Source organism: Mobula birostris, chromosome 27, assembly GCF_030028105.1.
Source record: "Mobula birostris isolate sMobBir1 chromosome 27, sMobBir1.hap1, whole genome shotgun sequence".
Taxonomy (NCBI): domain Eukaryota; kingdom Metazoa; phylum Chordata; class Chondrichthyes; order Myliobatiformes; family Myliobatidae; genus Mobula; species Mobula birostris.
Window position 1 is genome coordinate 15185223 of NC_092396.1, and position 13624 is coordinate 15198846.

Here is a 13624-nt window from a genome sequence, read left to right on the forward strand (position 1 = left end):
ATATATATATATATATATATATATATATAAATGTATGCTGTAGGCATGAACAACACATAGGTACATTGTGAATGGAGGTAGTGTGTTTTAGAAGGACTTCATGTATCTTGCAGATTCAACATATTTCTTGCACTACATGTGAATAGAATAAGAACCCATACGTATATTGCAATCACAACGTTGCCTGTGGGATTTTGCAGTATGCAAATTGACTGCTAAGACTATCTACACTACTGCACTGAAGGTATTTCAAACAGTATTTCATTAGCAATAAAGTGCTTGGAGACATCCTGTGGTCTAGAAAAGCTCTGGATAAATTCATGCCTTTCAACTCGTGCTCTTATTACCACAATGAGCTGCTCCATTTAATGACTCAGTGAGAACTTCAGAATCAACAGGGATAGTTAGTCTTAATAGTCATTAGGAGTGCAGACATTGCAGGCCACATGCCTCTCCTGTGCGTGGAGTGTAGAAAACCCCAGGGAGTCACCATGTGGTGAGCTGACTGCTTGATAAAGATGCTTCCTGAAAGGAAGGACGGACCAAGTTCTGAGTGTCAAGGAGCCCAGTTGGGGTAAGTCTTACACAGAACATGTGGTGGAATCTGCAGCGCTGACCCTGAGAGCAATTTTGAAAACGTGAAATTGAATGAATTAATCCTCTTAAATTTAGTTTAAGTCTCACTGGTGAGGCAGGAAAGATTAACAGCAAGGGAGAACCCCCTCTGCTATAAGCAGGCCAAGAAAAGCTCTGAAGCTTTCTATAAATGTTGGTAGGCTGAAATATTCCACCTGCCCTGCAGACTAAGGAAGTGGCTGAGGAGAGGACGAGGGAATCAGTTATAAAATATGAATTTTCTCTTCATCTGAAGTTGCCTCCCTTTCTTTGCTAACACAACCGTGGAAGACTTCTGTCTATATTACAATCTCCTATTTCTGCCTTTCTTGTGTCCCAATTTGTCAATCAGCTTCATCAGATAACACGAAGGATCAAAGTCAAATGGGTTGCTTCATTAAAGATACCCTGCTTCAAGCAAGCTTTGAGAAATGTATTGGTTTTGAAGACTGTACCTTCTCTAGTTCATCTAGGATCATGAATGGATGATAGCAGGCTGGGGGAGCAGCAAGTGCAATATTCTGAAAGGCTGCATAACCTCTTTCTACTCTTTTGTTAGCGACCATGGGAGTGGAGCCTTTATCTTCTGCTGAAAAGTCCTGGAAACCTGCAGAAATTTGACAGTAAATAAGTACATTCACACTGTTATCTTTTCCATTAAGAACACAAATCAGGCCACCCAACCTATCAAGCCTCTTATTCCTATCCAATGCAGCAGTGCCTATTGAACTTGCATTTAAACGTTACCTTCAATACAGTAAAGAATTACAAGTTGTTTCACACAGTCAAGGTTTACTATCAAAAGGTATGAGGAATAAACGATGAAAAGCTCGGCTTTAGAGGCAGGATTAAAAGACTGACTTAATGGCAGAGAGAAAAGCTGACGTGGAGCTCTTTAGGAAGGGAATTCCAATGACAGATAGTTGAAAATCATGGCGGCAGAGCAGGCTAAAGGTGGAGTAATGTAGAGATCTTGATGGATTATAGGGGTGGAGGAAGTTAGGGTGTAGTGTGTAGGGGTCTTACTTCCAAATTAAGTATCTTAGCTTGCATTTAAAAATCACACTTGACTACAACAATTTCCTTTTGGCATAATATGATTCACATTTCCAGGACCACTTTGATGAATTTCTTTTGGATTTTGTTTGGATCCAATGAAAAGATTTTGAGGCACTTGAACGCCGTATGGAGGAGTCTGGAGGAATCCCACATTTTCCATCTGATCAGATTTTTTAAAGAAACCTCAATTATCAGATCATCTTTTAAACTGCATATTAAAAAACTGGAAAATGAACCACCACATCACAATGGAGATTCTATTTATCAGCAATAATTTCACCACAAGCTTAGAGTGAAATGAGACTTTCACCTTTTATTTGCCCTGAGGAGATAGATGTTGATAAAACTACTGCTAGTTATTGCCTGTTTCCCCAGTCACCCTGTTTTACCAATGGTGAGCTCATTTCTCCTTGCACTGTTGCTGATCCAGTACTGATAAAGCTCTCACAACGTTGTCATTCTAAGGAATGTCAAGATTTTGACACAGTGGTATTGAGTGATGGAAGAATGAAATTCATCCAAGGAAGAGAGTGCTGAGTGAAGAGGTGGATTTCCCTATTACTTTGCTGTTATTTACATCCCCAGCGATGTTGAATAGAAGGTAAAATTGTTGCAAACAACTGCAATTGACTGATGATGGGAAGGATGTGTATGTGTCTTAGTGGCAGGGGTGCCAGTTAGATAAACCATAAAGTCTTAAACATCATTAAACAACTTGTGTTTTGACCTAGAACTAGTGAGTTCGAAGTAACTGTTATGAATTCTGATTGGGGGATTAACAGGTCCTTTAAAAGTCCCCGCTCCTCTCTTGCAGTATCCAGCCTTCTGGGATAGATTGAATGAGGACTTTCTGAATGTCTTTCAATAAGAGAGGTGTAAATATCATTTTGGTCTCGCCTTCCTTCCCATATGTTTAAATGTATATGTTTGAGTGTTTGTGGGAATAGAGAAAAATATAGTTATCAGCAAAAATATCCTGACTGATTTCGACCTCTTCAGTTCCTTAGGTCAGAAATAAACAGAGATTTTCTGCATTTTTCTGGTTTCGGATCAGCTAACCCAACGTGGATCAGACATTGAACTTCTGTTGTCTGTGTCATTCAAGAGACAACTTGATGGTATATTTCTCAGTTGCTTTGTTGAAATAACCTAGGTAACTTTTGATTTTTGGTCCTCTTAAATAGACAATAGACAATAGGTGCAGGAGTAGGCCATTCAGCCCTTCGAGCCAGCACCACCATTCACTGTGATCATGGCTGATCATTCACAATCAGTCCCCTTTTCCTGCCTTCTCCCCATATCCCTTCACTCCGCTATCTAACTCGTTCTTGAAAGAATCCAGAGAATTGGCCTCCACTGCCTTCTGAGGCAGAGCATTCCACAGCACCACAACCCTCTGCGTGAAAAAGTTTTTCCTCAACTTTGTTCTAAATGGTCTACCACTTATTCTTAAACTGTGGCCTCTGGTTCTGGACTCCCCCAACATTGGGAACATGTTTCCTGCCCTAGAGTGTCCAATCCCTTAATAATCTTATATGTTTCAATCAGATCCCCTGTCATCCTTCTAAATTCAAATAGAATCAAGAGTCCTTGAAATAAATCCCCTTTGGACACTTATGTTCCATGAAGTAGGACCATGTCTAACTGGGCAAGCTGGCATTCAATCTGAAGTCTTGTCCTAGATTCCACTCAAAGTGAATTGCAACAAAAGTGATTTTTTTGTTGTTGTTTTCTGCACATGTGGGAGTAAACAGCCATTCAACCTGGTTTAAACTGGATCTTCTGCTCCGAATGCTCCTCTACCTTTCTCCTAGATGTGTTTTTCCAGCATCAACACCTCCATTTGATCAGAGTTCCAATTTATTGCTGAAGTGTGAGTTAAGTTTCTCCTGAGCTCTCAGTACATGTACAGGTGATCATCTTTTATTAATTGCCGTTGATTTTGGTCTACCATAGGAGTGAAAAACTTTCATTTTCTAACTTGCCAAACCCTCCGTAATCTTCTGGTTTTGGCTTATCTGCCTACTCTCAGTTAGATTTCGGGCTTCCATGTCATCTTCAGCTGTGCTCTCCCCAGCAAAGAATACTTGAGGAACTATTGGTGAATGGGCTTTGGTGAGATAATGGAGCATGGGAGTGTGCATAATGCCTTGTGGGTAGCATTACCTGTGCACTTCTGGTTCCTGAGCAGCAGTATCACCATGATATTCACTGACTTCAGTCACAATGCCAAGCACAGTGGAAACCATTGAATGTGCCAAAAGTACAGGGAGATAAATCTGTTTGTGTTAGCAAACAGCTCACTTCCATGCTGTCTGACACTCAGAGTCAATCACCTAATCCTTTCCCATCTGTTCAAATTTTTATTTCTTTAAGATTATTAAAAAAACATACACACAATTAACTCCTCAGTGCAAATGAAGGGCTTAGCAGCAAATACCAAGGATGAAAGAATCATCTGCAGCAGTTTTGGTGATAACCCTAGTAGCATTGTACTGGAAACTGCTGGTGTCTGTGCTTATAACCGAAGAACTTTTCCTCTTCGCCCCAGCTTCTATACTTCATTTATTTAAAAGGCAAGTATTACAATCAGAATTTCAGTGTGGCCTCATTCTGGAGGCAATTTTCACTGGCTAGTGGGTCATTGGGATCAGATGCATGAGACATGTCCCTTGTTGCCCCTGGCAGTGTTAACTGTTAATTTCATACATGAGTAAAGGGAGTTTATCAAATGTGAATTAGACAAATAAATTGTGAGGGGTGGTCACCTTTGTTATAAATAATGTGACTCCAAATTCTAAAAGTAATTTGTTAATAGCAAACATGCCTTTCTTTCATGAAAGTTCTCCCCGGCTGCTTTAGCCACCATTATAGGATTACAATTCCGTAAGTATGTAATCAATATTTTGGACCTTAGTGTAGAAAGCCAGTGTTAGGATTCCATTTGGCTATGGTAGTGATAAATCCAGCATTCACCTGATATTTGTATTAAGACATTTATCTGTGGAGGTAACTTGGAAGTGGTTAGGTATCTCACACTCCCAGCCTTTAGTGTACATGGTAATATCTCCTCCATTCAAGCTGGACCCAATAACTCGCAGGTCTAAAACGTTCATCAGCAAAACGGTACATGGCACATTGTCTAGTAAGCTTGCTCAAAGGAATGTGTGATAAAAATGGGTTCTGTCTTCGCAGTACGTACCCTAAATATCCCTCTACTATTTTACATCTAACCGTGTTTCTTCAATAAGTAGTGTATTTTTGTTTAACAAATTTTGATGTCCATTTCCAATGGCGACTGCTTATGTAATCTCTCCATGCTGTACTCCTTCCTCTGTCTCCTGAATGGTTGACTTACAACACCACAGGAGACCGGCCAATGTCGAGGAACAGCAGGGCTAATTAACAAATAAGGCCTTGTCGCTCATAATCATAATCACTGATTGTCCCAAATTCTTCTTTAAAAGAAAATGCCTTATGTGTATATGAAATATGCAGAGCAGAGAGTTGTGCAGTGTTTAAGCAGATTGTCACCTCTAGGGCTTCAGTTGGAATCTGACCCAGAGAAATGGGATGGCTTCTTTTGCTCTGCTCTGAGGCTCTTTTTGCTTTGCGTCAGCTGTTCCTTCACCCCTCTCCCTTCCAGCATTATCTGTGCTGATTTCACTCACTGTTTATCAGCTGCTTTATAGGCTTTTGCACTAGACAAGCCTGGGAAGAATCTGGAGCAAAAAAAAAGGGATATTCTTCAGCCTGTTTGCATTAAATTTTCTAGGAGGCAATAGGAACAATTGGAGTGGAAAACAGTAAACCATGCAGGAGATGAAATTAGGAGTTAAGCAGCTTTTATGCTGGGTTCCAAGGAATGGATCGTCCCAAATACTGGTCTCAGCACCTTCAGTAAAACTCTGCACTGGCTATATGCAACCCACAAATCAAGAAGCAGTTATTACAATATGGCACTAAACACAGTAGGGAAACCTTTCTCTTCACTAGACAGATGAAATAAAAAGTAAGATTCAGCTTGTGACAGTTGTTATCCTTGAACTAGGAAGGTCTTATATTGGTTTTGAATAGAACTTTCACCTTTTAACAAATATAATGATTAATTATTGCAGAATAGAAAGATGCCTCCTCTAAACAAAGGAATCAATGAATCAAAACAGATCTGAGAGGAAATATTGTCATGCAGTATAAAATGCTAGTTCCAAGGTGAGAAAAGGATGAGGCCGTAGCTAGAAGTTGAGTGTGAGTGCCCAGTTTGCCATGATGGCCATGAATGACAGCCTTGGCTTTCTTGATCTTTAATCCCTTGATGTAAAGCTATATTGAAGACGGGTCATGTTTGCATACTGGAGAGATCTAGAGAAGTGGTTTTACTGATGCTTGAGTGCACAGCACTGCCAAAGATAACTGATAAAATGATGAGAAGATGAGAGACACAAGGCTAAGTTCTAGGTAAGCTCAAGAGGTGATCTATGGAGCTAAATTCAATGCTGATAATAATGTATTTCCCTAAATAGCAAAAAAGTGTCATTTTGTCCATTTTACTGACTAGAATTTTACAATCTATGATTTTATTGACTTTATGATCAATGTAACCCCGATTTGTAATGACCACATGCAAGGCTCTATTTCTGTTGGGTGTTTGAAGTAAACATAGAAGAGTACAGTGGCTAGTCCTGATGCAGGGTTTTCGCTCAAAATGTCCACAATTCCTTTCCCTCCTTGGATGCTGCTTGACCTGCTGAGCTCCTCCAGAAAGTGGTTTGTTGTTAGAAGAGTAAAAATCAGATTCTGGAGAAAAGGGAGAGATGACCAAGGGAGTCAAGTTATAAAGTGCAGGAGGTTTGGCGTCAAGAGGAATATCACGTGGAATGGAGAAGTTTTCCAAGTTCTCTGTCTCTCCTCCCACTATTTGTCAAACATGTCTGTTTTCTCACCACTGTCTTAGGTATTTTCACTTTATGCTCAACATTTTCTCCAATTTTGAACTTTTTACGTAAACTCTGTTCTCAGTTTTTCTCAATCTGCTTGGCAGATGAAATAACTTGTAATTGCTCTGTGGTTCCATAGGCACAAAGAATGGTAGTTCAAAAGATGTGTTGAAAACTAGTCACATGGGAACTGTGTGCAGAGCAGATAGAGCATTGCTATATTAAACCAAAAAAAGGTCAGTATATGCGACTTACATTTTTTATAAGAGTGAGTCCCATAATTTAACTATATCAGTAGACCTGTAAAATCATTGAAATGCCTAGAAGGAAACTTGTTGCATTGGAGTTGGAGTGGTCAGGATGTCCTATCTATATTCAGTGGGAGATAACATCACTCCTGAACTGATCCTGTCCATAACCATTGAGCAAAACTGCATTGGCTACAGACACAAGAATCAGACATCTCCTACTCAAACAAGGATCACTTAGTGCAGTCATGCATTGATTGCACAAACAAGGAACAATGAATACATAGTTGGATCACTGACTATGTTCACAGGATCACTGACTGAAGTAGAGTAAGTCTGGATTACGCTAAAAAACAGCAATGAGCCATGAGGAGTGTATAAAGTCCCCCAAATAGCATTGTAGGGCATTGGATAAATCAGAAAATTAGAGATGCATATAACAAGGATAATACAGAAATCATGGGGGACATTAAGCTACATGTAGATTGAGCCAACTAAATTAGCAGCATAGTGTCTAGGCAATAGCTTTCTAAATCAGGATGTTGAGAGAGCAGGTTATTTTAGATCTGGTAATGTTTGATAAGAAAGAATTAACTGATGATATATGGTGGTTAGGAGCATTTAGGGAACAGTGGTCATAATATGATTATTTTTCTTTAAAGAATGAAATATTGAATATGAAATTAGGATCAAATATGAATAAAACAAACAATGAAGGCATGAGGCATGGGTTGGCTATGTTAAATTGGAAAACAACATTCAACAAGCAGCGGCTATGCACACAAGAATCACTGACTTTACTCAGAATGATAACTGGTTACATACAAAAAAACACTGACTGTACACATAAGAAGCACTACACACAAATGTCCCACACTGGACACACAAAACTCAGTGACTATGTATATTAGGATTATTAACAGCACACTAGGATTACTACACACAAATATACCAATTAAACAGTTAAAGCTTTCTGAGTGCAGACAAGGATCACCAATTCCATCATAACGGCACTGAATACACACAGAGGAATTATTGCACATGTAAAAGGATAACTAAAAAGCCTTAGGATAATTAGATACAGACACGAAGATCACTGACCACTCATACAAAGACTATTTACTACTAAGATCACTGACTACATACAGTACACAGACTTCACTGATGGGATACACAAAAATTACTGACTGCAGAAAATTGGATCACTGTCTACACACACAAGAATCACTCACTACCGACTACTTATTGATAACAAGAAATTAGTTTCACTTCATATCAAATTGCTGACACAAGGATCACAAACTATGGATACTGACTGTCATTGAGTACAATCACAAGGATCAGTGACTGTACACTCAAGAATTGAGGACTACATACATAAAGTACAAAGTAAATTTATTATCAAAATATGTATACATCACTATATACAGCCCTGAGATTCATTTTCTTGCGGAAATTCACAGTATTCGCAGCTCATGATAAAATGGCGGAGCAGACTCGATGGGCCAAATGGCCAGCTTCTGCTCCTTTGTCTTATGGTCTATATACAAAGAAACACAATAGAATCATTGAAAAACTACACACAAACATAGACAAACAACTAATGTGCAAAAGACAACAAATTGTGCAAATACAAAAAGAAAAGCAAAATAATAATAATAATAAATAATATTGAGATCATGAGTTGTAGAATCCTAGAAAGTGAGTCTATAGGTTGTGGGAACAGTTCAGTGATGGCGAAAGTTAAGTTGAGTGAAGTTATCCCTTTTGGTTCAAGAGCCTGATGGCTGAGGGGCATTAACCATTCCCAAACCTAGTTGTGTAGGACTTAAGCCTCCTGTATATCACAGTGCACACAAAAATCACAAACCAGGATCATTGACACACACTTGGATCCCAGATTAGGTGCAAGGATTACTGACTACACATACAATAATCACTGACGAGGATAGTTGTCTGAATTAAAATCATTGTCTAGAAAAGTGGGGCTCTGCATTTCATAATAAACTCTCAGTGGTGCTCGGACACAGCACACTTGGTCTTATTGCACTCTTGCTCCTCTGACCTGGAACATCTAATAATTAAGTGGTGACTGTTCTACTTACCAAGAGAGTTTTCCTCAGTGATCCTGACTGCAGTTTAAATACTGACAGAAGCTGACATTAATCAGGCATTTGAGATATTGAATACTGCCATCATCAAACAAGAAAATGCCCACTCTGACTCATTTCAAATCCTAGTCAGGGACTTCAATCAGACTTGTTTGAAGAAATCTCTGACTAGTTATCATTAGCATATAACTTGCAGAACCAGGGGTTCCATGCACTGGTGGTGGTGGCATCCATTAGTCTCGCGAGACCATGGATCTGCGCCTGGAAAGTCTTTTCCGTGTTGTGCCGTCGCGGTGAGGCGACGCTGGAGTGTCCTCTCCAGGGCGCAGGCCTGGGCAAGGTTGTATGGAAGACCGGCAGTTGCCCATGCAGCAAGTCTCCCCTCTCCACGACACCGATGTTGTCCAAGGGAAGGGCAAGGGCCGATACAGCTTGGCACCGGTGTCATCGCAAGAGTTGCCAGAACGAGATTGAAGGCAACATCGGACTGCCTTAGGGACTCCAGCTTCGGATTTGTCCTCAGGGTTTACTCCTGAGGCCTTTCCCATGAGTGGGTATGTCCGCAAGGCAGCGGAGGTTTGGAATCAGAGTTTTCCCTCTCTTCGATGGACTGCCTTCCCAGGCTGACGAGCTCCATCTACCTGAAGCACTGGTTTTAAGGCGCCAGGACCCACCTTCGCCCCTTCTCCCGTCAGTAGAAACAGTTCTGCGGGACTTAGAGACTAAGCCACACGAGAAGGTCAGGAGTTGGACTTGGTTGTCAGAGGCTATTTGAGGCACATGCCATGAGGAGCCCTCTTAGGTAGTGGGAGCTTGTCCCCACTACCACTCCTCGGCTTGACAATCTTGGAACCCATGCACTAGACCACTGCTATACCGTGACCAGGAATGTCTACCATTCCATGCCTAGGACATATTTCAGGAAGTCTGATCACTCGACTGTCCTTCTCCCACCTGCATGCAGGCAGAGAATAAAGAGCAATGCTCCAGAGATAAGGACAACAAAGAGGTAGATTGGGAGGCAGAGGAACAGCTACAGAATTGCTTCCAGTCAGTAGACTGGGCCATGTTCAAGGACTTACCAATGGATCTGAATGAATACACCATGATTGTCATGGATAATTAAAAACAGTTGTGTATGAATGTGATCCCACAAAGTCATTCAGAGTCTTCCCCAACCAGAACCCCTGGATGAATCATGAGATTCACAATCTGCTGAGGGACAGGTCGGTGGCATTTAGGTCTGACAGCCAAGTAAGATACAAAAAGTCCAGGTACAATCTCCGGAAAGCCATCTCACATGCAAAATGGCAAATCCAGACCAAATGTGAGTCACTCAAGGTTGATTTATACTTGTGCATCAACTTGATGCCATATGTACGGTGTCACCACGAACCCTACGCAGATCCCTACACCATAGCCTAACACGCACCTCTCCCAAAATGTAACTACGCGTCACAGCAACGCAGACTGCAACAACTGTGATTGGTCCGCCTGGTAGCATCCTATTTCCTCCTACGCTGCAATAGCTTCCCATTGGCCGACTGAAGGGCAGGGAAGGAACTCTGGCTGCAATGCTTTCCATAAAGCTTCACGGACCTCTGAAATTATGGAAGACACATTTCGCTTTTACGAAAAAAGACGCTCGCTTTAAACCTGTTTACCCTGAGAAAGACTACCATGACCATGAAGCCTTGCGCAGGCAGGTGTGTGCTCATGTGCTATGTGCCCGAATTGCAGAGCGATGCAGACACACCAACGCACAAGTATAAATGCTCACAACGCACGTAGGCCACTTGCGTAGGTTATGGCGTTGAGTTGACGCACAAGTGTAAATCAGCCTTAAGAGATGCTTGACAGCTGTGGGGGGGCTTGAATGATATTACAACATACAAAGTGAAACCAAATGACCAACTGTAGGAAGGCTGGAACAATGTAGAACAAGGCTTTGCTTCCAGATGAGTACAATGCCTTCTATGCTCACTTTGACCATCAAAACATGGAGGAACTTTCACAAACTCCTTCAGTCCCCTGATGACACTGTGATTTCAGTCTCTGAGTCCAGCGTGAGAACATCCTCCAGGAGAGTGATCCCATGGAAAGTATCCAGCTCAGATAGCGTTCCTGGCCGAGTATGAAAGACCTGGGCTGATCAGCTGCCTGGACAGTTCACCAATATCTTTAAGGTTCAAAGGTTCATTTATTATCAATGTAGGTATGAAGTATACAACTCTGAGAGTTGTGTGAGCCACGAAGCAAAGAAAACCATGGAAGTTACTCAGAGATAAACATCAAACCCCCCCCCCCCCCCGCACAGAAAAATAAATCTGAAAGAGCCTAATATGAACCACCGGCAACAGGCCAATCCATAAATTGCAGAACTTCGGTAGCATCCTCTGGCAGCATCAAGGGAGAGAGAGAATCCACTCAAATGCAGAGGCCATCCCTCGGGAGCAGCGAGTTAGAGATGTGTTACAGCAGCAAGCAAGAGGCAGATAATCAATGCTGAACACTTGCTCACCTTCTGCATTCACCTTGATGTTTCAAGCTTCCTCAATATGTTAACCGGCGAGAAATGGAGTCAATCATGTCTCCAAGCTTCTTTGCCTCGAAGTCACATGCCTTCTGGAATTTTCTCGGAGACACAAAGCACTAGATCATTCAGTCATTTTCCAAATTGTAAATTGTAGACTTTAACAGTTCCAGAAAGACACTTAAGATAAAAAGAAGATGCAGAAGAAGTAAGGTAGACAGTTTCGTGGACTATCTGGAAGATGTCACTGAGGAAGCATTATTTGCTAGCTCCATCTTAACCGGGAAAAAATCTCTTGCTTTAGCAGCCTGAGGTACCCACCTGCTTCAAGCAGACTTCAATTATACTGCTGCCTAAGAAGAATGTGGTGACCTGCCTCAATGACTATCACCAGTAACACTTACATCTGCTGTGATGAAACGTATCAACTCCTGCCTGAGGAGCGACTTGGATCCACTCCAATTTGCCTACCGGCACAACAGGTCCGCAGCAGATACGATTTCATTGGCTCTTCACTCAACCCTGGAACAGCTGAACAGCATGAATGCATACGTCAGGATGCTTTATCGACTACAGCTCAGCATTCAATACTATCATCCTCTCAATACTAATCATTAAGCTTCAAGACCTTGGCCAAAATATCTCATTGTGCAATTGGATCCTTGATTTCCTCACTTGCAGATCCCAGTCAGTTCAGCTGGGTAACAACATCTTCTCCACAACCTCCATCAACACAGGTGCACCGCAAGGCTGTGTGCTTAGCCCCCTGCTCGACTTGCTTTATACTTATGACTGTGAGGCTAAGCACAACTCCAATGCCATATTTAAGTGTGTTGACAACACCACTGTTGTTGACCGAATCAAAGGTGATAACGAGCCAGCACACAGGAGGGAGAGTGAAAATCTGGCTGAATGGTGCCACAGTAGCAACCTCTCATTTAATGTCAGCATGACCAAGGAGCTGATTATTGACTTCAGGAGGAGGAAACCAGAGGCCCATGAGCCAGTCCTCATCAGGGGATGAGAGGGGAGAAACTTTAAATTCCTCGGTGTTATTATTTCAGAGGACCTGTCCTGAGCCCAGCACGGAGTGCAATTATAAAGAAATCATGGCAGCACCTCCACTTCCTTGGAAGTTTGTGAAAATTCACCATGACATCTAAAACTTTGACACAATTCTGTAGACGTGTGGTGGAGAATTTATTGACTGGTTGCATCGTGGCCTGGATTGGAAACACCCTTGAATGGAATATCCTACAAAACATAGTGGATACGGCCCAGTCCATCATGAGTAAGGCCCTCCCAACATTGAGCACATCTACACAGAGTGTTGTCGCAGGAAAGCAGCATTCATCATCAAGAAACCCCAACACTCAGGCCATGCTCTCTTCTCTCTGCATCAGGACCCACACCACCAGGTTCAGGAACAGCTATTACCCTCAGCCATCAAGCTCTTGAACCAGAGGAGATAACTTCACTGAACTTCACTTGCAACGGCTCTTCATCTCATGTGCCCAATATTTATTGCTTATTAATTAGCTATCATTAGTATTGTAATTTTTTATTTTCTCAGCTCAAGCTGGTAAATCCTGAGGTACAGGCATAGCTAAACACACTTGTTTCTCGATTCCTTGGAACTTTCAGACTATTCTAGTGGTGTTTAGTATTATGGCTTCTGGGGATTTACATAAATGTTGCTGTGAATACCTGATTGTTTTTTGCTGTTGTGTAGTGACTTTAGGATACCAGTTGTACAGTTAAAGTCAGAAGTTTACATACACCTTAGCCAAATACATTTAAACTCAGTTTTACACAATTCCTGATATTTAATCCTAGAAAACATTCCTTGTGTTAGGATCACTACTTTATTTTAAGAATGTGAGATGTCAGAATAATAGTAGAGAGAATGATTTGTTTCAGCTTTTATTTCTTTCATCACTTTCCCAGTGAGTCAGAAGTTTACATACACTTCGTTAGTATTTGGGAGCATTGCTGTTACATTGTTTTCGGTAGCCTTTCACAAGCTTCTCACATTAAGTTGCTGGAATTTTGTTCCATTTCTCCAGACAGAGCTGGTGTAACTGAGTCAGGTTTGTAGGCCTCCTTGCTTGCACATGCTTT

At 41.4% G+C, this 13624-nt stretch overlaps 1 protein-coding gene across 5 annotated transcripts in view; it reads right to left on the minus strand.

The window, feature by feature from the left end:
* Nucleotides 1-13624, minus strand: part of LOC140188639 (MORN repeat-containing protein 1-like) — a 243000-nt gene that overhangs the window by 56140 nt on the left and 173236 nt on the right. For all 5 annotated transcript variants that reach the window (XM_072245102.1, XM_072245100.1, XM_072245099.1 and 2 more), the window contains one exon: nucleotides 1071-1222. In XM_072245102.1, coding sequence (XP_072101203.1) covers nucleotides 1071-1222 — 152 coding nt within the window. The remainder of the gene's footprint in view (nucleotides 1-1070; nucleotides 1223-13624) is intronic.